Source organism: Squalius cephalus, assembly GCF_949319135.1.
Source record: "Squalius cephalus genome assembly, chromosome: 15".
Taxonomy (NCBI): Eukaryota; Metazoa; Chordata; class Actinopteri; order Cypriniformes; family Leuciscidae; genus Squalius; species Squalius cephalus.
This window is the reverse complement of record NC_137136.1, coordinates 31,144,054-31,170,819: the sequence shown is the minus strand read 5'-3', so window position 1 is coordinate 31,170,819 and position 26,766 is coordinate 31,144,054. Positions and strand designations below refer to the sequence as shown.

The following is a 26,766-nucleotide window of genomic DNA, read 5'->3' as shown; positions in this document are numbered from 1 at the left end:
TGCGTGTCTGTCTTCATACATAGATTACTCCGTTATCTGGATTTTACGGTTGACGTTTGATCGTTAGGTTCTTCGAAGCTCATCCTGGAGTTGCTGTCATGGCAACAGGTCCATAAACTCAAACCTGTTTTTGTATTATAAACTCAAATCTTATTTCATGTAAACTGGACCAGATTGCATCTTTTTAAGTGGAGTTTATACTTAAAAGTCTGTCTCAGCCACTGCAACTTTCTTAAAAGAGTAGCTAATGAACCAGGGATGATAATAATTTAAAATAATATTATTATTGTGTAGTCTACCAGTCAGTTTTACTCATTGAGAGATTTAGGTCCTGAAATTCATCAAGTTTTCTGTCAGGTGTGTGATGTTCTTTTATAATATATCATCATTATGTTGCTGTCTTGCCATAAGCCAATCGCTGCATTGCTGATCATGTTTTTGAGTATCGATACATCCACCCTTTCCAATGAACACAAGAACAGGCAGTAATCTCAGACAACTCGTTTACAGAACCAAATTAGTCAGAGATCAGTTATCACAGTTAGAAGATCTGGCATCTGTCAAATCATCTCAGATGTATTAAGCGAGGTAAGAAGAACGGGCCCCAGTAGTGTGAGTGTGTGTGTGTGTGTGTGTTTATGGGGAGTCTTACTGTGATCAGCACTGACTACTCCTACAGTCTGCACTGGAACCTGAGAGAAACACAGATGGAGAAAGACAGTCATTATGTTGTGTTGTTAACTCACTTCACTAAGTGAACAAGTTAGCAAATCTGATAGTGCTCATCATTTACATACAATCTTAAAGGTACTGTAACAAAAAACAACAAGATCCCACTTTATATTAAGCCTCTAAGTACTACGTACTAACATTTAAATTAATCATTTGATACAATGCACTTATTGTTTACATACATACATGTTTTTACATACATACATGTTTTTACGTGCAATTGTAATTACAGCTGTAATTAATGTCTGTGATTACACTGTTGACCGTTCTCGGTAACACTTTATTTTACAGTGTCCTTGTTGCATGTACTTACCATAGAAATAACAGTAAATTATGCATAATTACATGCAACTAACCCTCAACCAAACCCTAATCCTACCCTAACCCTATAGTAAGTACATGTAGTTACTTAATATTACTCAGTATTTAAATATATAATTACACTGTAACAATGACACCTTCAAATAAAGTGTAACCCTGTTGTCTTACATCTTAACCAACCCTAAACCTACACATACCATCAAACCGGTCTCTAACCTTACCTGCATCCTCAATAGCAGAGCAAGTGTTTGCAATACAACATCAACACAATAAGTACATTGTATCTAACGTAGGTAAAAACTAATATAAATGTGTGACCAACAACAAAAATGACTACGAACAACCAAGATGTGACCATTTTTTTAAAACTTGTGAATTGAATAATAATCAGTCGACTGGTGCTTTCATGAAACGAGTTGGAGAACCACTGGTGTAGAAGGAGAGTGTGTTCACCTGAGGAAGAGACACCTGACTGGTTTCATAGGCTGCATCTCTGCCGATCCCTCCGTCTAACTCCTGCTGCTGCTGCATCTGCCTGAAGAAGAGAAACACCACTGACGTCAGTGCAGTCCTACCGCCATGACCTTCAGACCCACCACCGGCCAACACCAGAGAGAGAGCATGCTGGTTAATCTACCACCGACAGGGTCACCCGAGACACACGGAGAGAGAGAGAGAGTCCCACTGCTCTCACCTGGCTGTGGCTTGACCTGGGCTGGGTGTGGAGGGGCAGTTAGGACTGCTCTGCCCCAGTGAAGGGGGCAGTGACCCCCCCGGGGAGGAAAGGGGGGACAGGGAATCCTGATTCGGACCTCTACTGTCACGCAAAACCAGAGGGATTGGTGGAAGACAGAGAGTGGAGCTGAATTAACACGCTCGCTCTCAAGACACATACGGCTCAATCTAGGCAAAGCATGTCTGAATCATGGTTCACCCCGACAATCAAAAACAAATGTGAAAATGTGTTTTGCACAAAAAAGGTCAGCGTTTTAAAATTAAGCACATTTTCCTCAAATTCTCTTTGTGAATTGTGTCCAGGTGTTTAGTTTTAAAGGGGTCATATGATGGTTCTAAAACGAGCATTATTTCGTGGCTGAGCCTCAACCTTTATAAAGAATATCTCTCTGGGCTTGAGACTTCGAGCTTTGTAAATATGCGGATCTTGTACTTGCACTAACAGCCACATAACACACTAAAGAAATCACATCATATGACCCCTTTAATAAACTATTTATATGTTCATTTTTGTTTGTAACTCACAATGGAAATTCTTATTACTGTAATGACTTTATTTAAATCAGCATAAATAAGCCTTTTTTTATTTTATTAAGAAAGTTAATGAACCAAAATTGACGGTAAAGACATTTATAATGTTACAAAAAATTTCTATTTGAAATAAATGCTGTTCTTTTGAATTTTCTAATCAAATCATTTTGAGAAAAAAAGTATTATGGTTTCCACAAAAATATGAAGCACCACAACACTGATAATATTAAGAAATATTTGTTGAGCATCAAATCATCATAGAATTATTTCTGAAGGATCATGTGACTAAAGATTGGAGTAATGATGCTGAAAATTCAGCTTTGATCACAGGAATAAATTACATTTTAAATTACAGTCAATTATAAAAAGAGTTATTTTATTGTAATAATATTTTACAATATTCCTGTTTTTACTGTATTTTTTATCAAACAAATGCAGCCTTGGTGAGCCTAAAAGACTTTAAATAAAGTAGCGACCCCAAATATTTTTGCGGTAGTGTTAATAACTGAAATAAATATATTTCTGCATTACATTAAGGAGGTAAATATGCTTAATTGTCACGAAATGTCACATTTCACGATGTCATAATACATAAAAGCAGCACAATTTTCTTTATTTATATATTCTTTGTCTTTATCTACATAGTTTCTTATATAGAACAAATTCTATTATCTATATGTCTTTTTTTTATTATTTTGGGGTGAAATAAGACCCAGACATGAACACATGCCTTCAAACAAACTGATACATTTACATTTGATTACCTCAACAGGAATTAACCTTGGATCATAAAAACACTTTTATACATTGTATGAAGTCATTCTACATTAGACAACACTGAATAACATGAGGCTAAAACAATCTTAAAGTGTTAAGACCGTGACACATCAAGCCGAGCCGGCGTCAAAGAACTAACGGCTTCAAAAGACGACTGTTGTGTCCACTAGCTTGAGGAAATACCTGTCTATATCAGCAGGCATCAATAGTCTATATTTGTCCTTCAAAAAGGAAAAACGAAACTAGGACTTAAACAAAGCAGCAAATTCTTACCATTTAGGTAAGAAATCTTAAGAACTCCATTTTGGTAAGATTTGGATATCAATCACGCTCATCTTTCTTCATTCCAGGCGGCTGTTATGAAAATATCTGCATATTGAGATGCTCAGGGAAGACAAAGTAAAACCAGAACAGTCATCTTGACTTGCTTAGTCTTTCGCTAAACTGAACAGCCAATTTAGAGTGATCTCTCTCACCAGTGCAGATAAAACACGCTGGATCGGGTGAGTTGCCACCCCAGGTGTGAGCCCGACTACAGCCGACGGGTGGCGAACACTGACCCGACAGATTTGCTGTTGGCTTGGCATGTCACGGCACTTAAACAGTGGCCCCAAAAACCTTTCAAAACTTAGGTCACAATGTACACAGCATCATCATAGCACATAATATCAGCAAACAACTTTTGCAATAAGTCAGTTCACACAAGTGTAATTAATCACCTTCAAGTGTGTGTGGTGCTGTTGTGTGTATGTGTGTGTATCTGGTCTTGTGTTTTCGTGATGCATTTCAATACTAACTTGACATTGGCGTTGGTGGAGATGATGTACTCGATCTCTTCAGAGAAAGGATTCTGAAAGGTGAATGAGCTCATTCTCATCCAGATCCACTCACGGGATTTAGACTGGAACCGGAACATCACCGAAAGCACCTGACCTCGCAGTTTCACCACCTACATCGAGGGTCAAAGGTCACTTATACATACACAAAGGATGTCTGCAGCTTTAAATGCTCAAGCTCTTTAAAGTAAGGGTGGATTCTGACTGGCTGTCAGTATTTTTAAACCGAAGTTTTCATTATTCATCAGCTGGAAATAATCGTCCTGAAAGTGATTTTCAGAATTATCTTTATCGTTATAGCTATCATCCTTAGTGTGACCGGCTTTAAAGCTACAGTGTGTTGTGCAAAGAATATGTTCAGATCTAATGGCCAATACATGCACATCTTTAATCGCACATTAACTGAATTTTGTCAATTTGCCAATTTATATGGCATACAACATATTGTGTTGATTGTAATTAATAATGCATTTAATTATGTATTGAACATTGGCGTATGCTATAACTAGTGATGTATGTCTCGAGACTGGTCTTGGTCTCGAGACCGGTCTCAAGACCACTTTTACGTGGTCTCGGTCTTGTCACGGCCTTGACGGTCCTTGGTCTTGGTCTTGGTCTCGGACCTCTCGGTCTTGTCTAGGTCTTGCTGTCTCAGACCGACATAGTGGTCGGGGGATTTAGCAATACAATACTACAATATCCACGACGACACAACGTTCGATAATGCAATATTATTATCCGCAACGGAACAGATTGAAGCGCGCGTCCGAGTGAAGACGGTGCGGTGTGTGCGCGAGCCACACGAGAAAACACTTTATCCGCGCCACTGATCGCAGCGGCAACGAGCACTTTGATCACTTGATTTAAAAAACACATATCAGTGACATGATGGGTTTTAACTTCATTCAGGAGATTTTGGGTAACTGCACAACTGACAGATGACTGAGCGCACCGCAAACAGTGTGTGTGTGTGTGTGTGTGTGTAATCATAGCGACAAAACGACCAACTTTCGGATCCTGCACTTAAGCCTATAATTTCGTTTTTAAACATTTTATTATGTATTTTAAAGTTGCAGAATGGATTCATTTGGAGACTCCGAAATCGGCAGAGATAGGCAGGCATTTGCTTAGATGAATTTGTGTCTTTGATATCTCTGTGTGTGTGTGTGTGTGTGTGTGTGTGTGTGTGTGTGTGTGTGTGTGTGTGTGTGTGTGTGTCGTTTGATTACAGTATTGTATTTAAGATGGTGTTAGACTAAATAAATGGTCTTTTAAATATCATCTGCATATCTCCGTTGTGTTGACTAAACATTAGGCCTAATCCAAGTTTATAATTGTGTATCTTTAATTTGATGTTACAATTTCATCTACACATTAAGTATAATTTCAATTGGTTACATATCTCTCATTCTTTAGACAGTTGTTGGAGGAGCAAGATGGTGTTGGAGGTGTTTGATGTTTTGTCAGATGAACCAGTCAGTACCAGTCATGTCAGTCCTCAACAGTACACAAAAGTTAAGGGAGTCTCAATCCTCTAATAGTGCAGTAACAGCCGTCATGCAATTGCTACACATAGTTGATCTCACCCAGTCTGCAAAAACATTTACAGTGAGCTCACAGTCACACACATGACATGGTCTGTCTCTGTATAGTTCTGCCTGTGTAGTTGAAGTAATACCGTCTAATACTGTATGTATTGAATGTAAACTGCGGCTGAACCCTAGTATGATGCTGTTCTTGAATTCATAGTTATTGCTTAGCTTCAACACTAGTCTGTTTTTTTTTTTTTTTCTCCGGTCTCGACTTGGTCTCGGTCTTGGTCTCGACTTGGTCTTGGTCTTGGTCTTGGTCTTGACTTGGTCTCGATACCCTCTGGTCTTGGTAGTGTCTTGGTCTCGGTTTAGGCGGTCTTGACTACAAGTCTAGCTATAACTGCCATTTTATAAAAGCAAACATTTCTAGCCATGCACATAAAATACAATATCTGAATTACAATAACTTCACTGTAAAAAAAACTGCTGCCTTAAATTTTTAAATCAACTTGGATGTTTACGTCATTTCAACAAATTACATTAAACTGACTTAAAGGGGGGGTAAAATGGTGTTTCATGTATTCAGAGTTGTTTACAGTGTTAAAGAGATAGATTCTCATGCTAAACATGGGCAAAGTTTAAAAAAAATATTTTGGACGAATAACGGAGAATTTCTGTGCCGAAAATCTTACTTCCGGGTTGGTACAAGTTTCGGCTGGTTTTTTTTCGACCGTGGATCTAATGACGTAGACCAGAGTGGAACAACTCATATGAGCATTTCTCCCGGAAAAGCTCGCCCGCGCACACGTCGACCAGAGGAGAACGAGACCGCGCACATCAGCGCGCTTCAACAGGAAATCATCGGCAGCGCTGCATAGGATTTGTTCAAGAATGTCTCCAAAAAAGTGTGTTTTTGGATGTGAGGGAAAGCTTACCGTGTTCAGTTTTCCAAAGAACCCAGTGTTACAGGAACAGTGGATGCAGTTTGTTTTTCCGGGGCAGCAACGGAGTGTAGGAAGTGCGGTTGTGTGTTCTGGTCATTTCAGTGACGAATGTTTTATTAACAAGGCCCAGGTTGACGCTGGATTTGCAAATCGTTTGCTATTAAAACGTGGAGCGGTCCCAGTGATAAAAGACCCCATTCATGTAAGTACAACTGGATCAGATTTCTGTCTTTTGCTGGAAATCAAGCACTACCGCTTGACTCTATAGCTCCGCCTCCAGGACTTCGGCTTTTTCCGGAGAGAATCGGAAAGCTGTATTTTTCTATTATAAATATAATAAAACTAAACACTTTTTGGATATATTAAGGATGCACTACTACTCTATAGGTACTCAAGATTAACATGAGATTAGGTGAAACTGTGCATGTTATGTACCCTTTAAACTAGTTGAATCTTGTATGAATAATAAAAAAGTTGAAAATTGCTTATTTCACGTTGTCATAACGATCATACAGTTTTCTACAGTGTTGTAACGTGTTGAATATTTCAGCGTGATGTCCCACGCAAACCCACACACCTGCTGAAGGCTGTCTCGCACTAAGCCATGGTCTTCTGGGTGTGCAAACTCCAGAACGTTCTTCCCCAGTAACTCCTGTGTCACATAACAACACAAAACACAAGTGAATGAAATGAATAGTTTACTGAAACACCAAACCAAAATTAAAGCTTTTTCATTTAGCTGAAACCGAAGTAATCAATTAATTCATCCAATTTATTTAATAATCAACACCCAAATAAAAACTGTATATGTAAACATTTAAAATTTACATAAAGAAGTTTTTATATCAACTTTTCAATTATATAATTATATTTCTTTTCCATGTCATGAAATGTAACCATTTAAAAGGTGGCTGTAACTTGCTTCCTTAAATAATGAAGACATGTTAATTAAAAATACAATGAATATGCAATATAGTGCATATATTATTGGATGGCAGAAAACAGAATAGACTAAAAGAGCTCGGTTCATCAAAATGAAAAACTAGAACTCGTTCTTGTCAACCCAGCCCTGGCGTCCACACGGCTGGCATGTTTACTTGTTGCAGTAAATCCACGTTGCATGCATGAAATAGACACTGACACCGTCAAAACTCGGCATTGGAGAAGTGCTAATTAAACGTCACAGTTTCAGTCAATGATTTCGGCCCTCCAAAACCATTTTATAGATATTTTATTATGTTCAGACAATGAAAACCTGAAGCTGATCAGCTATACTCAAGAAATGCAGAGGCATCTTAACACCCTGCTCTCCAGAAATGACTTCCTTTGGCCATGAGGTCCAGCCTGACTCACCTGAGGTTGGTAGCCCACCGTTGACACACAGCGGTGATCCACAAAGGTGTACATGCCCTGGCAGTTGTGGCGGGAAATAAATTCCACTGGAACACTGATGTTATTTATGCTTTTGTCGCCTGGGCAACAGGTGACCTGCATGAAAAACAGAGGTCAGAGAGGAACTACAAGGGATAGTTCACACATTTTTTTTTTTTCATTCTGTCATTATTTACTCGCCTTCATTTCGTTCCAAACCCATAAGACTTTCATTCATCTTTGAAACACATATTACAGGGGTCCTGTTATGATTTCGATGAAGCCCCTCCTTCCGAAATACGAAATGTGCTGTGATTGGTCAGCTGGCCCAGTGTGTTGTGATTGGGACCGCTTAGCACGTGTTCGGGAAATGTTACGCCTCTCCATAACAGAGCTTTACTCTAGTGTAAATTAGGGCCGGGACTCGATTAAAAAAATTAATCTAATTAATTAGAGGCTTTGTAATTAATTAATCGAAATTAATCGCATTTTAATCGCATATAAATTAGGGCTGTCAATCAATTAAAAATAATTGTGTTGAACATGTTATTGAAATAATGTTCAAAGGGTGAGCATTGAAATAATTGTGCATAGCAAATAATCAATACAATACAATTGAACATTATTAAATTATTGAACATTATTAAATTATACATTTAATATTAAACATTAAATTATGAACATTATTTACACTTGCTTTACAGGTTTTTTAACATTACTTCGAAAATGCTGCAATTTAAAGTTTGAGATGTATTTCATCTGTTTTAGAAAGTATTTTTAGACTTTTGTTTTTTCAGAATAAAACTTGTTTTACAATCTTGAGCATGTGTTATATTTTTATTAAATGTGTATAATTAAGCCATTGCTGCAAGTAATTTGACAGTTAACAATATTTTAGTGTACAGTTCACAATCACAAATTCAGTCAGCATTGTCATGACTCATTATCCCATGATGAAAGGTAAGACGGTGAAACAACGTCACGATATCAGCGTTGATTCAATTTGCAAAACCGAAGCATAATTCAACATTGGTTCAACGTCGACATTCAATCTTTATTCACCCATATTGAAAGAAGAGACGGTGAAACAACGTCACGAAATCAACAATGAAACAACGTCACGACATCAACGGTGAAACAACGTCACGATTTCAACGTTGATTCGTTTTGCACAATCGAAACATAATCCAACATTGATTCGACCTTGGTCCCTTACGTTCACCGGTGAATCAACGTTGAAATGCCGGCTGTTTTTTTAGAAGTAAATGTTCCAATCAATGATCCAGGCAGCGCCAGCGCGTTCTCGTCTCCCTCCTTCATTTTACACAGTCGAATGGTGGCTAGAACGGCTCCAGGTTCAAAGGTCAATATGGAATGGATTAATCTGCGTTATTTTTTTTAACGCGTTATTTTTTCTCAGATTAATTAATCGAAATTAACGCGTTAATGTCACAGCCCTAGTGTAAATATTAACAATGGCGTAAATTTCAGACCAATTCGAGCTTGATTCAGACCCTGACAATGTTAACAAACAAGGGGATCGTCCAGAACGGATTTCAATCACGGATTTCACAGGACGTTTCAGAGTAATATGTTTTTTGTAATTTTCTTTTACATTATAGATACAGTGTCATCCACCATTTAATCGTGATATTTGTCGGAAAACTAAGGTAATAGAAACAGTAGTCGATCATAAAACCATGTTTAATTTTCCTATGGAGCGTCTTACAAAAACGAGAGCTTACAAAAGCTATAGAAAACAAGCTGTTCGCCATAAAATGTGAACAGTGTTTAAAATAAATTAACCACTCTAAGTTCATCAGCCTTAGGAAGGTCAAACAAATTAATTTTGAAAACGTTGTGGAAAAAACTGTCTCTCTTTCAACCAGGCCTCGTCCACTTTTTCTGCGTATTCCATGGGTGGGGATTATTTAAATGAGTAACACTGTGACTTCATAAGATCAGGAAATATTGCTTTGTAGTCCAAACAAGTCGTTCGTTGTAGTTCATGGAAAGTGGAATCTCTTAAATAAAATATCTCCCTTTGGAGTGGACTTTGAGCTTTGTAACCTTGCAGATCTTTTTTATGCTCAAACAGCAACATTACACACTAACTAAAGTTGAAAAAGTGGAAAAGCATAATAGGACCCCTTTAAAAATGAAACCACAGAGATTTCTGTCCCAACATTGTAAGTCCACACAAACGAGACTTAACGATTTAAAAATACTGTAAAATATGAATCAGTTGGTCTAAACCAAGTCTTATAAAGCGACCGCGTCTGTTCAGATGTTGAACAGATTATTGGCTTTTATTCACATTCAAACATTGATCAACTCACATAGAGCTCATCAAATATGGTAATGAAAACTCAAATGCAAAAACAAACCGCATTGATTCTCGCTCATCAAGCAAGCTTATTTGAGCTTACGTTTTCCATATTTGATGAGCTCTATGTGAGTTGATCAATGTTTGAGTGAATAAAAGCCCAAGTTTTGGTGGAATGGACTTTCAATTGAGAGAGAAATCTCTCAGGTTTCATTGAATTTAGTTAAATTTAATTTGTTTCATGTGTTTTAAAGATGGGCACATGGGTGGATACAAAAATTACAGAATTTTCATTTTTAGATGAACTAGTCTTTTTTGAGGTGTTGGTCATTAATGAGACATTGAATAAATGGTTAATCTAAAAGTAAACACGGTCATAATTTATTCACCCTGTTTTGTTCCAAACCCATATGACCGTCTTTTGAACTCAAAGGTAGATGTTTAGTAGAATGCTGATGTTACTCTTTTACACAAAGTGAAGAGAAAGCAGCATGAACGGTCTGCTAAACTTCTCCTTTTTAGGAAGACATGAGGTAAGTTTTGAGTAAATGACGACAGAATTATTCCTTCAAATGTGACAAGACTAATTCATTGGAAATTTAAATAAAATGGAAGGGAAAGAGTACCTGTAGCCTTCCAATGGCGACTAAACAATAACGATTTCCCTGATTATTATCAGCCTCCTCTTCAGCGAGAGTCACTCCTGAAAGAAAGAGAAAGAGTTCAAAGGACAATATCAGTTCCAGCTGTTTACTGACTGAACTCTGGTAATATCAGTGAACAATAGGGTCTTCCTGTGTATTGTGTTACCTGCAGGAGGCCAGGATTTGATGAAGCCTGTGCAGTGCACAACCACATATTGCGGTTCACCGTCCTTAGGAGGACCCAATCCATTCCTGCAGAAGAAGAGATGATCTTCATCTATGTCTGTTTGTGGACTGAGATCTACAGACAGAGAGATGCTATACCTGTTTCTGCTTCTGAGGAAGTTGAGTCTGTTCATGGATACTGGCTCTACTGGACACACTCCACATCTGAACACACACACATTACAATCAATGTAGCATTTGAGAAATTTTGATATTAAGATTTAATACTTTTTCCAAAAAATATACTTGTTTCTCATGCATGCAAACGACATATAACTTGACCTACTAGTTGAGTTGACTAATGTATACATAGGAATAGAATATGTGGAGCAAAAATGTGTTTGCTAATATCGTGTCCATAACCCTGTAAAGCCTGACATATGAAATAGTCAGGAAGATATTTCTTTTTTTAAATGGAACAAAAAAATTCTAATTAAAAAAATGTTTGCATATGTGTAATATGTTTTGTGACATATCTGATAAATCAGGCTTTTATGGCTCGTATAGTATGATACAGTTAGAATACGGAGCTCATATATCAGGAGAAAAAAAACATTTCAATTTTATTCAGAGGCCCAAACTTAGGAAAATATGCAATTTCTTCCAGATGCTGATATTTATAGGACTAAAAAGTAAGATGAAATTCTGATAGCTTTAACTGTAAATCATTATAGCAGATACCAATATCAGTCGTCACTCTATATCGCCCAATAATATGTCCAAGTGAGATGATTTTTGAATGCTTAGTTTTAAAACATATAATGCAATGCAATGCAGTGATGATTGAGAGATGAACAAATAAACTCCTCAAAAGCCTGATGGATCATATTTGATACTCACATTTTAACATCCTTCAAAAAAATTATGCATGTATAATCAAGTAAAGTTGCTTCACTCCAGAAAGTGTTCATGTTACAATTATACTAAAAGGGCCTTTTACTTGCTTAAAAAGTATAAAATTTCAATCAGATGACAGAAGGCATGTAGTAGATTGTGTGCAACAGGTTTTTCAGCAAGATTTTGACCGTGTTTACAATTTAGAGGGCTTAGAAATTTGTGTATCAAATATATTACAGTAGGCTTTTATAGGGTTAAAAGAGGTCTGTCTGTTCTCCCTATGCATCACCTCATCCTGCAGATGAAGGAGCGCCGTGCACCCATACTCATCCTCACAGATGTCTGACCACCCTCTTTCTTCACTGTGCCTGTTTTCATGTCCAACATTCGACCTAAAGTCAGAAAAGAGGAGGACCATTTAAACAGGAAAAGACTGACAACAGAAAAGATGAAAGAAGTCGAGCCGTTTCTTACCGCTGTTGTTGTTCTCACTGGTGGAAAGCTGCTCTCGGAATTTCTCTGTGTCGTCTGGATGAAGCTGGTCGTACAGTGATGATCCAAGCCAATCCTTTTGTGACTGGTTCAGAACCGGTGTGACGGAGTCCGAAACATAAACGACGCGTCCGGTCTCACATGACACAACAAACAGGAAACCATCAGCTGCCTCTAAAATCAGGTGCTTCAGCTCCTGCAGTAAGAAAGCTACATAAATATTTGGTGGCAGAGAAACCCTTAAGAGAATTTAAAATGTAATGCTTAATATTTAAAACAACCCCTTAAATTCATTAAACATCGTACCTATAGGAATTTACAGAGACCTTAAAGAGACGTGGTGGTGGAAAAAATATGAGATGGGAGGAAAACATGTATTTCAAAACTTCCTATGGGGAACAAAAAAGTTTTGCGAGCGACCTTGGTTGTTCTTGGGAGAACGCAAACGTTTTACGAGTGAATGCAAAATTTCTCTGGGAACACAAAAGTTTTACAAGGTCCCAAATCTTTGCATTCTCCAACAAAACTTTTTTGCGTTCCCCCAAGAAACCAAGTTCTCTCGTAAAACTTTCTGGGGTTTTTTTTGCGAGTGAATGTACAGTTCTCGGGGAACGCAAAACATTTGTGAGAGAACGCAAAAGCATTGACATATTTTTTCCTTCACCGTGTCCATTTAAGGCAGAAGTGTCCAAAGGCCACTGTCCTGCAGATTTTAGCTCCAGCTTGCCTCAACACACCTCCCTGGAAGCTTCTAGTATAGTATGCTTAGTGAGACAATGATTAGCTGGTTCAGGTGTGTTTAATTGGGGTTGGAGCTAAACTCTGTAAGACAGTGGCCCTCCAGGAGCAGGAGTGGACAACCATGCATTAGGGGCTGCATAGGGAATTAAAGACAAGTTTGAGGTTATCCTAGCTTTAAGAGGTTATTTACAATGATGTTTAAGATGATTCTTTTCAAGAATTTGAATTTCTCTTATGTCTTAAGTAAAAGAAAAAGATAAGAACATTCTTAAGAGGGCATTCACACAGAATGCATTTTTGCAGTTAAATAAGCGAATGAAAAAGTTAATACTTCTTTTAAAGGGGTGGTTGATTATGATTTCACTTTTCTAACTTTAGTTAGTGTGTAATGTTGCTGTTTGAGCATAAACATCTGCAAAGTTACAACGCTCAAAGTTCAAAGCAAAGGGAGATTTGCTTTTAAAGAAATCACTTTTTAAGGACTCCAACAAACGGCTGGAAGGAACTACACCACATTCCTCCTGGGTTAGTGACATAACAAACCCTAAAATTTACATAAACCCCGCCCCCAGGGACACGATTTATAGATTATCATGACAGAATATGCTAATGACTAGAAGATAGACACATCAGCTGCATAAATTCATCAACTAACCATTCAGAAATGTCCTGATGCTTCTACATGTTGTCACTTTTTCTTGAGTCTCTCCATCAATGTCTAAATCCGGTTTGAACATAAAAGGCTAAACGTTTTTGACATTTTCTGTGTGTGTCTGTGTGAGGTAAAAGGACACAAGCTCTTGAAGCTCCGCCCCCTGTGCCGGGAGCAGCAGCTCATTTGCATTTAGAGGAACAGAAACAAAACGTTTTTGCTCACCCTTAAAAAATGACAATTTTAACATGCTATATAAAAATATCTGTGAGGTATTTTGAGCTAAAACTTCACATACAGACTCTGGGGACATCAAAGACATATTTTACATCTTGTGAAAAAGGCATTATACCACCCCTTTAAAGGAAGGGAAGGCTTTTTTTTTTTTTATAAACACCTTTTGTCATACTGGTTGAAAGTCTCTTCAAGAAAAATAGCAGTTGCTCTTAAAAATGTTTCGTGAATCCGACACCTGGTTCTTATTTGTATATACAATGAGGAATCTACATTGATCATATCGGACCTGGTCTGTGAGAAAGGATGGTTTATAGGCTCCATCGGTGCTGGTGTTGCCGCTCCCTCTGAGAGACTTCATGTGTGACACAGCCATGCGCAGGATGGTGAGCTTGTCTGGTTTGCGTGCCAGTGCGCTGCAGGTGGGCACCATGTCCGACAGCTCTGTGATGTAAGCGGTCATCTTATTTCTCCGCCTCCGCTCAATCTCGCTGTGATTCTCCCTGGGGTCAGGAGGTCAGAGGAGGAGCATGAGAGATGGGCGGTGCATGGAAGCGTGGGGAGAAGAGAGCAGGAACAGAGAAAGGTCGAGAGAAAGCAACAACAAGCAAACGAGGAGGAGAAAGAGAAAGAGAGATGGATGAATAAGCAAATAAAGACTGCATCAATGTGCTCCTCAAATGAGACGACACTCGCATCTCCATGATAAACAAATGTGTATGAACGATCTCATGAAAGCTGAAAGAAAAAGCCTCTTCAAACGGCCTGAGAAAAGAAGAGAGGAATAGAAGAAACACCTGAAATAAAGTGTAAGACACTGACAGACTCATGGGCTGCGTTCAAAATTAAATACTAGATTACAACTTACTGCATACTACAAAGTGTATACTGTATACTGAGTAAAACAGTATGCAGCCCAAAATACTCTGCAAAGATCTGGGGTAAAAGGAAGGTCGAAGTTCAATCATCATGGACCAGTTGCTGTTCAAAGGTGGAAAGTTCATTCTGGAGAGCTGTTTAAAGTAACCCAGTGAAACAAACTCCAAAACACTTTCAGTTTGGCCAGATTTTGTTCAAAATAACATCACACATTTGTTCTTTGATTTCACTTAAAATATATCGGGGCTTTAAGGCAAGACACTACATGTGAATAGTGTTACAACTAATTAGATATCACCATACTTTACATTACATTACACCATACAGTACATTACCTTTTTGTCTTACATTACATTAGTACATTACCTTTTGAAATACGTTCAACAGGCAGAAAAAAATACATGTTTACCATTTTTTTATTAAGTATTATACAAATCAGACGAATGTTATATGAACAAACTCTGTAAAAACTCTCAGAATATAGATAGGAATAAAACGTAAAGTTTGGTGTATGTAAGTTCTACTAAAGTGGAGATTTCTGACTCTAGAGAACAAACTCATTAGGGCTTTTCAAACTTGAAATAGTTAACCCTGGGTCAATCTAAACCCCGTGTAAACAGAATCCTGGGTAACCTTTCTTCACGTTTCACACTGGTCATAATTTACCCGGGGTTAACAATTAATCCAGGGTATTCATAAAATGACGTTTCACACTGCACATTCCCAAACCCTGGGTTATAATTTCCTTATTTAAATATTTGCGGTGTCAGTGTTTGGACTAATGCATAATTGAGAAATGCATAATCATGTTTCTCTTGGTCCCCTCAAAGTTGCGTTGCATTTTCTCCTTAGCGTAAAGGTTAAGAGGTCCATCTATCACTGTTTCCCATGTTCGTAGAGTTAGTTTCTGGAGTAAACATATAGGCTATAATCTGTGTGTTTACACAGCCTTTTAGAAATGGCGGGTGCTGGTGTTTCGAGTGCTTTCAGCCAATCAGTGAACACTAACGTCACTGGTAGTTCCTATAAGTGCTGGTTTAGACCCGACTCTGAAGTAGGAGCTACATTAGTTCCTCCAAACAGAATTCCTAGAACTAAGATCCTAGTTCTTGCGGTGCATTCCCAAACCCTGGGTTAATATCCTTATTTGCATATTTGCGGTGTCAGTGTCATTGTTTGGGCTAATGCAGCACGCAACCAGTTTACATAAAGGCTCTAGCATTGCGCATCCTCATTTTATATATTGCCGACTGTACTATCAACCAAGTTTATCCTGAATGGACTTTTCAGGCTATAAAGGTAAATGAAAATCTCCTCTTCACTCCAATTGTCACATTTTTCCCCCTGAAATGCTGAAACTACCGTTTATACAATGTTTCTGTGACTGTCCAAAGCACATGTAAATGAGCCACATGATTGGTTATCAGTTGCTATTTTGGGCTATTTTACTTTTAATTTGTCTTCTTTCAGACTAGTGGAAAGAAAACATTAAAATACACATTTGTGTTTATTCTATTACACTTTATCTGTTTGTGTCTGTAGATTTCAAGGTTATCGTTGTTCTAAACCCCGCTTTTAATCCTGGGTAAAGGAGCATTCCACACTTGTAATTCATAAGCGGAGTAAGCACTGCTTTTTACCCGGAGTTATGAAAACCCGGGTTAGCATCTCTTTTGCAATTTTAACCCCGCATTGCAGTGCTAAATATGTACAGTGTGAAAAAAAACACCTTTAACTGAAATCTACAGACACAAATGGATAAAGTGTAATAAAATAAACACAATAGGGGCTTTCGCACCGGGTAGTTCTAGGAACCGAGAACTTTTAGGAACTTTTCCTGGTTTCATTCGCACCGTCAGTAGAATAGAAAGACATACATAGAAAGACAATATATGAAAAGGTATTAGTGTATGCCGTGTGGTTGATGTCCAGTGTTGCTAGCTGAGCAGAAATACATAATCATGTTTCTCTTGGTCCCCTCAAAGTTGCATTGGATTTTCTCCTTAGCTTAATTTGGTTAAGAGGTCCATCTATCACTGTTTCCCATGTTCGTAGAGGTAGTGGCTATAATCTGTGTGTTTACACAGCTCTTTTAGAAATGGCGGGTGCTGGTGTTTCGAGTGCTTTCAGCCAATCAGCGTCACTAACGTCACTGGTAGTTCCTATAGTGCTGGTTTAGACCCGACTCTGAAGTAGGAGCTACATTAGTTCCTCCAAAAGAGTTCCTAGAACTAAAATACTTCCTAGTTCCTGCGGTGTGAAAAAAACAAAAACGGGTACTTCCGCCAATAGTTCTAGGAACTATGAAAAGGCTCCTCCGGTGCGAAAGCCCCTTTAAATGTGCATCTGGATGTTATCTTTCCACTAGTCTGAAAGTAGACAAATTACAGGACTATCTGATTGGCCAAAAAAATAGATGATGGGAAGAGTGTTTGGAAACTTGACCAGCATATCTAGGCAATTCCAGTCAACTTTGAGCAATAACAGAGATTAGCCTAAAGAGATTCTTGAGAATCTCCGGAAGATCAGATTACCATATTTGTACTTCTCATGCACACTGATTTCAATCAATCAATACCTGGCAAATCTCTCCTTGTCATTCGATCCACCTCCGTCGTCATCACACCTGAAGAAAGAGAAGCCAGAACGAAAGAAAAGACTAATTGTTAAATACAGCCACAAAACACACAGCTCAAAGTTCAAGCTAAATCGAACCCTTGAGTCACAGATCATGACTAACCTGAACAATTTACTTCCCTCATCGTCTTCAAAGTCAGAGCTGGAAAACAGGGAAATTCACATTAGTCAGTAATATTGCACAACTGCAAAGGCTTTCAAACATTCCCATATCTCTCCGCCTACTCGACAGACAGATCAACGGCCAGAGCAAAACACACAGACGACTGAATCATCGACCACAGACACTGAATAAACAAGCACACTGTTGTTGGCCAAAACCAAAATGTCATTCCTGTGAATTTGCCTCTGGAAAGCCACTGTTACGTTCACATATGAAGCATATTAAGGGGCAGTAATCATCCAAACCCCTATGACATTCTTTCCACAGTGGAGCCCTTAAAGAACATGTTAAGAGAAATGTTCAAGGTTCTCTCAATCAATCAAAGGAATTACAAAGTGTCTGTACACGGTCATGCTCCAAAAGCGACAAAAAGCATAAAGCATTAAATTCCACTGTATGTAAAAAAGCTTGTTTTCACGTTATTAACTTCTGAGCTCCAAAGAAAGAAATCTGAAAATGGCAACAGAATGATCCTTTTGACAGTGGAGATCAACTGAACATGAGCAGAAATATTTAAGCACTAATTTAATAATGATTAGTACTTTTATATCTTTTAAAGAGACGGCTTACGGTCAGACTTACCTGGCTTGTCGCTTGTTGTTGGCCTTCGACACAGCTGGTGTGGCCATGGCCAGTGAAGAGACCTCAGCCATATCTAAAATACAGCACACACAGAGCAGGACTGATAACTATCCATTATATATATACTGTATATAAATAGGGTAAAGATAAAATAAAGTTGTGTATGTGCCTTCATCTCCAGATCCTCAATATGTAGAAAAATTACACTGACATAGTGGCCAGGCTAGTTAATTAGTGTCAGTTTTTAAATCTACCAGGCATTAAAAAAAAAAAAAAAAAAAACAGGGTAATTTGGTGTCCCATGATGTTTTTGTGGAATCGGCCTATATGGTTTTATATATTAGGCCTAACGCACAGTAGGTACATATTCATAAGGTGTGTTGGACTTGAAGCGGTGCTGCACAGACCGATGACATTAAAGTAGTGTGAGAGCGATTAGAGAGCAGACTTTCAAATCTTTCAATCTTTCAAAAAAGCTTTTGAATTACTTTTTCGCGGTACTTTGATGTCATTGAGACCGATCAGTCTGCACAACACCAAGTCGAAGACACCTGTATTGTCAAGAATTTAAATGACCCTGATTATAAGACGACCCCCCTTTTTCAAGATGTTACCTTTTGGAAAAAGCCTTTTTGAGGGCCAAATCTTGTCTGTTTTTTAAATAAAATGATTTTATTTGAAAGTAATGTTCACATTGCATATTTTTCATATTACATTTTTATATTGAAGGAATGGTAAATACTGGTAAAATATACCAACAATCATATTTAAAAATAAACACTTTATGGCATACCATAAAAAAATAACCTGTAGTTCTCATTTCCAGTAGATTTGACAATGACTGATTTCTCATCTTTTTTATGTAGTGACAGATGTTGGCATGTCAAGTAACGCAGGTGTTTGATCCACATTACCTATCTGCTCCAAGGGATATGAATGCTTTTTCCTTAGGCCAATCACATAGGCTAGTGCTGAAAAGACAGCAGTTTCTCCCTGAAGTCGGAGGGAAAGCCCTGAGCAAGGCTTGTTCAAGGCTTGCTGCTTCTAAGAAACTAACAGGCAAGCGCGCAGCCAAAACAATAAATGATGGGCCTCGCTGGTGGGTATGTTCAGCTCTCTGGCGTTATCCAGTGCCTTCGATTGGATAATGGGTCTGGTTATGGCCAGCCCCTCATTTCTTTCTTTGGCCACGTACCAACACAACAGCCCATCAACCTCCCGAAGCGACCGCTTTTAGGACCACGGTAAGCTTTTCTTCGACTGTTAGCATTTTTGGGCTCGTCATCTTCTAACATTAACATTTCTTGGCTGCTCAATGAGAGTTGTTTAATGACTCCGCTGCGTTTATCAGTCCTGGGCGGAAACACTCGTTTTACACTCATTTGGCGCTCCCTATTGTTGCAGATGTATTATTGACATGTTAAAGTCTACACCCTAAATATAAGATGACCCTATTTTTCAGATGTATTTCCAAGAAAAAAAAAACACTGTATATCTATACATACATTTTTTTGGGAGGTTTCACATCTGTATCTACGCGGTCTGGTGACCAATCTTCACTGAATTTACATTCCATCAGTAAGAGCAGAGTGTGAAGGTTGAATTAGCAGATGAATAGCTAAATTAGCTAAAGCCAAACATTTGGTCACTCGTGCCAATGCCAAATGTCGGTTTCAATGGTGCTGACAGTTTAAATCTTGTGCTGTGGATGTGAAACATGTTTTGTTCTCTGATCTATTGTGAATCATAATCATACACTGTTCGTTCATTGGCCAGAGGAGGACTGGCCACTGACTGAGCCTGGTTTCTCACAAGGTTTTTTTTCTCCATTCTGTCGCCTTTTTCCACCTTTGTTGCCATTGGCTTGGATTGCTCAGTTGGGGACATTAAATTTAATATTTAATTTAGGCTAATTATCAACAATAATATTGATCTGCCTGCATTGACACTATTACACAAGAACTGAAATGAGCTGGACGATGACATCACGGTTTACTTCAGTGCGGCTATATATATATATATATATATATATATATATATATATATATATATATATATATATATATATATACAGACTCTTTCCAAAAAATTAGAATATCATGGAAAAGTTGATTTATTTCCATAATTCCATTCAAAACGTTAAACTTCCATAGATTATAGATTCAGGGCCCACAACTTAAACGATTTCAAGTATTTAGTTGTTTATTTGTACATAATTTGGGCTTCCAGCTCATTAAACCCACGAAATCAGGATTTCAAAAAATTTGAATATTACATGAAATCACACAGTAATTACACAGTGATAACATGGTCATTGAACCAGGTTTTGGTTATTTTGCCAGTGTGGGCAGGTGCAAATCCTGCTGGAAAATGAAGTCAGCATCTCCATAAAGCTTGTCTGCTGAAGGAAGCATGAAGTGCTCTGGAAATGTCCTGGTAGACGGCTGCGTTGACTCTGGATTTAATAAAGCACAGTGGACCAAAGTCCTCTTCTCTGATGAGAGCAAATTTTGCATCTCATTTGGAAACCAAGGTCCCAGAGTCTGGAGGAAGAATGGAGGCACACAATCCAAGATGCTTGAAGTCCAGTGTGAAGTTTCCACAGTCTGTGTTGGTTTGGGGAGCCATGTCATCGGCTGGTGTTGGTCCACTGTGCTGTCCACTCAACGCAGCCGTCTACCAGGACATTTCCAGAGCACTTCATGCTTCCTTCAGCAGACAAGCTTTATGGAGATGCTGACTTCATTTTCCAGCAGGATTTGCACCTGCCCACACTGCCAAAAGAACCAAAACCTGGTTCAATGACCATGGTATCACTGTGTAATTACTATGTGATTTCATGTAATATTCTAATTTTTTGAAATCCTGTTTTCGTGGGTTTTATGAGCTGGAAGGCCAAATTATGTGCAAATAAACAACTAAATAATTGAAATCGTTTAAAGGGGGGGTGAAATGCTATTTCATGCATACTGAGTTTTTTACACTGGTAAAGAGTTGGATTCCCATGCTAAACATGGACAAAGTTTCAAAAACTAAGTTGTACGTTTGAAGGAGTATTTTTGTTCCAAAAATACTCCTTCCGGTTTGTCACAAGTTTCGGAAAGTTTTTTTCGAGTATGGCTCTGTCTTACGTAAGATAGGGCGGAATTTCCTTATATGGGTCCTAAGGGCACTTCTCCGGTAAGATCGCGGCCGCGCGCGCACTCGTAGACCAGAGCAAGAGAGTGAAAGCAGTTCGCCATCAAAGCGCCCTGCCCGGCTTTTGGGAAGTCAATGTCACCAAAGAAGTGTGTTTTTGGTTGCCAGGGCAAGACAACCCTGCACAGATTCCCAAAGAACCCAGCGTTAAGGAACCCGTGGATGGAGTTTGTTTTTTCAGAGCATAAACGGAGTTGTGTGTAAAGACTGTTGTTCCCTGCATTTCGACGATGATTGTTTTCAAAGCCCAGATCGACGGATTTGCAGATCGTCTAATGCTTAAGGATCGAGCAGTCACAATGATAAAGGTTCGCGGTCGTGCGTTGGAACCGGACGGTGAGTAAAACTGTTTGTTGAACAAATGTCTCTGTGTGTTGTCACTAGCTTGGCGCGTTAGCACAGCTAAGCTTCCCACACGGCCCGCCTCCAGCCGCTCGGTTTTTTCCGGAAAGACTCGGTACAGCCTATCTTTCTGTTAAAAATTTAATAAAACAAAAGACTTTTTGGAGATATGAAGGATGCAATATTACTCTATAGGTACTCAAGATTAACAGGAGATTGAGTGAAAATGAGCATTTCACCCCCCCTTTAAGTTGTGGGCCCTGAATCTATAATCTATGGAAGTTTAACATTTTGAATGGAATTATGGAAATAAATAAACTTTTCCATGATATTCTAATTTTTTGGAAAGGGTCTGTATATATAAATGAACTAAATTAATAACTTTTTTAAAACAAAAACGCAACATCACTGAACTCACTGACACTATTTTGTTCTGGAAACAAACTTTTTTGCATTATTTTCCTGTTATCTCTGTAAAGCTACTTTGAGACAATCTGTATTGTGAAAAGCGCTATATAAATAAATGTGACTTGACTTGATCAGTCCATCTTCATTGTTTTCCCCACACCCATGGGAGTCACAGTGTGGCTCAACACACAGACTGTTGCTGCCCAGAGTGAAGCGCAGGGTGGATCAGTGATGGTTTGGGAGATCCATCTTTTCAGGGGTCTTGGTCCGCTTGTTTGGTGACACCAGGGTTTGAATGTGAGCGTTATTGCATTTTTTTCTTGATTCGGTTCGCTTTCACAAGGAAACCTTTCAAAGCGTACCAAAATGTGTACCAAATGTACCAAAAGGCACCAGGTTCCGAAACTAGCGCTCAGGGGTGAAAACACCCAAACAGAGCAATCGCACCAGGGTTCGTTTTAATCAAACCAAACATGCCAAGTGTGAACACCCTTATGCCTCGTTTCCACCGAGCGGTTCAGTACAGTACAGTAGAGTACTGAGGGTGCTCTGATTGATCGGTCGCCGATCACAATCGGCCGATAATCGCTTTAGGATGTTTGATCGGCGGTCTCTATAAAGGCCGATCCAGAAGAGCCGATCAGATGACGCAAAGCTTGCGCTGCTAAAATGGCTTCACCGGTCTGGCAATTCTATAAGGTGTGTGAAAAAGACAATACATTAGCAATCTGCAATGTGTGTACCAAGCAAATCCCACGAGGCGGAAAGCACACAAAACATTTTAACACCACAAAGTCAACCTCATCAGACATTTGAAGGTTAGTCACGTAAAGGAATATGAGCAGTTTTCAAAGTTAGCTAGCGATAAGAGAGGGCAAGACAGTTCAGCAACTCAAGCGCCACTCACTTGTTTCAAAGACAGTAAGAAGCATAGAGAAATATCAGACAAAACTAATGGAAGTCATTTGCCCAGATCACCAGCCGCTGTCTATTGTGGAAGACGAGGGGTTCTGGCGACTCGTGTCCTATTTAGATTCACGTTACACTCAGCCAGGGCGTAAATATTCCCCTGATGTGTGCCTGCCGCAGTTATACCAAACAGTGTATGTGTCCACAGCCTTATGAAGGACAACATAACATCAACTAGTTTCACAAGTGACATGTCCCATGTCTAAATGCCCACAAAATCTGACTGAGCATCCCAGAAAAAAGCAACTACTCCAGAATGTATAATTGACTCATGATGCAAAAGCCAGCTGTGGTTCTGTTAGTGTCAACTGCATTTCTTCTTGACATCCCAAGAGATGTGAACTTGCAATGGGCCTGGCTTGTTAGGCCTGCCCTGAGAAGTGAGTTAAAGTTATAGATAGATACAGATGTGGAAGCTGTTAGTTTGTTGTATTTGTCAAGCCCTAAGCTGTTCCCAGTAACCAAGCACAGGCTGCTAAGTTAATATGTTGGACATGTTGCTTGCAAATAAATACACAGTTGTCAATTCATGCTACATTGTTTTCTCTTAATTGTAATACTTAATGTACATTGTTGTTAAATATAGTTTAATAAATAATGCTACATGATAAATAGAAGGCTTCAAATTGACTATAATCGGTATCGAGTGATACAGCTTCCAGCAATCAGCCCCAAAAATCCTGATCGGAGCACCCCTATACGATTTGGGATGGTAAACTCTGATCCGGCTCGTGTTTCCAACGCCAACAGTACCCTTATAGGCGTGGTGTATGGCGGAAAGTAGCAATCGATGTCATTCTCGCACGAAGAAGAAAGCAACACAGTATAACAACGGAGAACATACAGCAGATCTTGTTCTTGCTTCTCGGCATGTGGCTGTTTGTCACAAGAAGAAAGGGTATTGTGTTAACTGTGTTAAAAAATGGCACCTTTTGTGTTGTCAATCCCCTTGTAGCCCGCGCAAGTGACGATTCTCTGTCAACCAATCACAGTTCTGCAGTGAGTCTAGCTCCACCCTTTAGTACCGGACAACCGTGCCAGATACCCCAAAGGAAGGGTCCCAAAAAAGTGGTATGGTACCATTCACAACTTCTGACAATGAAAACGGCTAAAAATTGCGTACTGAACTGTACCGTACCGTACAGTACCGCTAGGTCGAAACAAGGCATTAGTTTCATTGTCCAACCCTTGCACCTGCAGGACAGATCAATTAAAGATCAGTAAGATTTTTTAAATAAATTATTTTATTCAGGATGAATTAAATTTATCACAAGATTTATGCTTTTACAAAAGATTTCCATTTATCTATTAATAAATGATGTTCTTTTGAACGTTCTAGTAATTAGTAATAACTAAATTATCAAAAACATAATTAACCGTCCCACATTTTTTTTTTTAAACACTCTGATGCTGTTGTGTAGAACAAATCAATACATCTCTGAATAAGTAAAGCTGACCTGAATCAAGATCAACACAAATCTCCCTGTACTTCAGTCCATTATGAGCATGGGAATGTTGTTTTGGGCCTGTGTGTGAATGACAGCTGAAGCGCGAGCACACATACATAAACACACACACACACACACACACACACACTGCTACAAGTGTCAGAACAAACTGTCACCGATCGTGTTGCTCTTTGCTACTGAATTTTGTTGCTCTTTGCTACTTTTCTAACAGCAAATCACCCGAACGGCACATGTTATTCCAGTGTTTACTGCATGAGCTTGTGTTATTAGCTAACGTTACATCACAACAGTCGAGCTAACAGCTGCTCGAGCTAATCAGCCCAACTGCTTTATAATGCTTGTAATGGTCATAACTCAGACATTTAACAGCATAATCGTGTAAAAATGTGTTTTATACATTACCTGGATTAGCTGATGTCATATCTTAGAAGTAAATGTGTTCTCTTGCGAGCGAACAAATACAAAACAACTTTCCCAGCTGCAGAGAAAAATCTCCCTGTCCAATGTTTGTTTCTTTTTCCAGTGCGGTTTTACTTCCGTTCGAGACTTTTAAAAGTACTTTAAAACCGATGTCATGAATTTAAACCGAGTGTCATCCTCACGGCAGGCCCGAACGGACGGGTTTGCAGACGTATAATAGTTGTTTTTCTTTTCTGCTCTTTGACTTTTTCCAGTTTAAAAACCTCCCTTGATCCAAGATGGCGCCTGTAATCTTCCAGTAAGCAGCAGAAACGCGTCAGAAGAGGAAACTAGAGACTCTGCGCGAGCTAGACGCGCCACTCTGCGTCCAAAGCAGCCTTTGCTGAAAACCATAGACTAAAAGAAATAGACTGAAACACACGAGCGTTGAGGTAGTGATAATGGGCGAATTTCGAAAAACTGCTTAATGAAACTTCGAAACCTCTCTGAGTCTTTTATTTCTAATCAGTGGCTCGGACCGTGTAGATATCAAACTGCCAAAGTCACGTGATTTCAGTAAACGCGGCTTCGTTGCGTCATAACTGTTTCGTAATTTCAATCTCTGGTCAGTTTGATACACTTGTATTTGCACACGTTATAATTAGACATTAGTAAAATTAAAAAGAATAATAGTAGTTAATGGCTTGTTTAGCTGAGCCATCCATGGAACAAACAAAACAAGCCATGAAAATAGATGAAAGAACACATATTACACAGACACTTGATATTTAATCTAATTATATGATTAGATAATTGCATTTGATAGATTTTACTTTCAATAAAACATCTGCAATGTGTTTGTAAAAGGGTTTTTGATGCTTGTTTGACCTGAGTTTTTGTTGCATGTACACTGTTCTGACCAGGAGGCGTCACCAGCGCGCGGCGTTTCGCGCCCACTTCACCAACAAAATATATGATAATCTCGATCATTAAAAGCCCAATTTTTGACATACAAAGTCATAATAATGGATTTCAAGTCAAAATTGCGACTTTTTATGTCATGATTATGACCTACATCAGGGTTCACCAATCTCGGTCCTGGAGGGCCGCTGTCCTGCAGAGTTTAGCTCCAACCCCAATTAAACACACCTGAACCAGCTAATCAAGGTCTCACTAGGCCAGGTGTCACCAACCCTGCTCCTGGAGGGCTACTGTCCTGCAGACTTTAGGTCCAACCCTGTTCCAACACACCTGCCTGTAATTATCAAGCAACCCTGAACAGCTTGATTAGCTGGTCCAGGTGTGTTTGATTGGGGTTGGAGCTGAAATCTGCAGGACTGTAGCCCTCCAGGAGCAGGGTTGGTGACACCTGCACTAGGCATACTAGAAACTTTCAAACAGGTGTGTTGGAGCTGGTTGGAGCTAAACTCTGCAGGACAGCGGCCCTCCAGGACCGAGATTGGTGAACCCTGACCTACATCATCTTTTTTTTCTTATGTGTCAGAAATGGGCATCCATACTAGGGTTACATTTCTTGTTCAAAGTATCTTATTATATTTTATTTAATTGAATGTTGTTATTTTTTATTTTTTATTACTGACACTTTATTGCTCTACCAATATTGTTTGTAAAACAATCATTTCAATAAAATATCAAATGAGGTACGCTAAAATAAAAATGAAATTACAGAGTAACTAGTAGTAGTAGTAAAACATAAACAAAATATCCCAAATATAAAAAAATACAATAACATTCAACATGACCTATAGTAGGCTATTTTATGTTTAAGA

At 38.8% G+C, this 26,766-nt stretch overlaps 1 protein-coding gene across 5 annotated transcripts in view; it reads right to left on the bottom strand.

The window, feature by feature from the left end:
- The window catches only part of arnt (aryl hydrocarbon receptor nuclear translocator), a 30,886-nt gene extending 5,386 nt beyond the window's left edge, over positions 1–25,500 (bottom strand). For 2 of the 5 annotated variants that reach the window (XM_079894193.1, XM_079894195.1), the window contains exons 1-16: positions 24,980–25,500; positions 18,192–18,264; positions 17,550–17,588; positions 17,388–17,435; positions 14,220–14,433; positions 12,286–12,499; positions 12,101–12,203; positions 11,074–11,139; positions 10,916–11,001; positions 10,732–10,808; positions 7,762–7,896; positions 6,986–7,060; positions 3,894–4,045; positions 1,748–1,870; positions 1,507–1,588; positions 653–692 (exon numbers count right to left, since the gene is read on the bottom strand). In XM_079894193.1, the coding sequence (XP_079750319.1) occupies positions 653–692; positions 1,507–1,588; positions 1,748–1,870; positions 3,894–4,045; positions 6,986–7,060; positions 7,762–7,896; positions 10,732–10,808; positions 10,916–11,001; positions 11,074–11,139; positions 12,101–12,203; positions 12,286–12,499; positions 14,220–14,433; positions 17,388–17,435; positions 17,550–17,588; positions 18,192–18,264; positions 24,980–24,998 (1,546 nt within the window). In that variant the 5' untranslated portion in view covers positions 24,999–25,500. The remainder of the gene's footprint in view (positions 1–652; positions 693–1,506; positions 1,589–1,747; positions 1,871–3,893; positions 4,046–6,985; positions 7,061–7,761; positions 7,897–10,731; positions 10,809–10,915; positions 11,002–11,073; positions 11,140–12,100; positions 12,204–12,285; positions 12,500–14,219; positions 14,434–17,387; positions 17,436–17,549; positions 17,589–18,191; positions 18,265–24,979) is intronic. The other 3 variants (XM_079894196.1, XM_079894197.1, XM_079894194.1) reach the window with 2 other exon arrangements.
- Between the last annotated feature and the right edge of the window lie 1,266 nt (positions 25,501–26,766).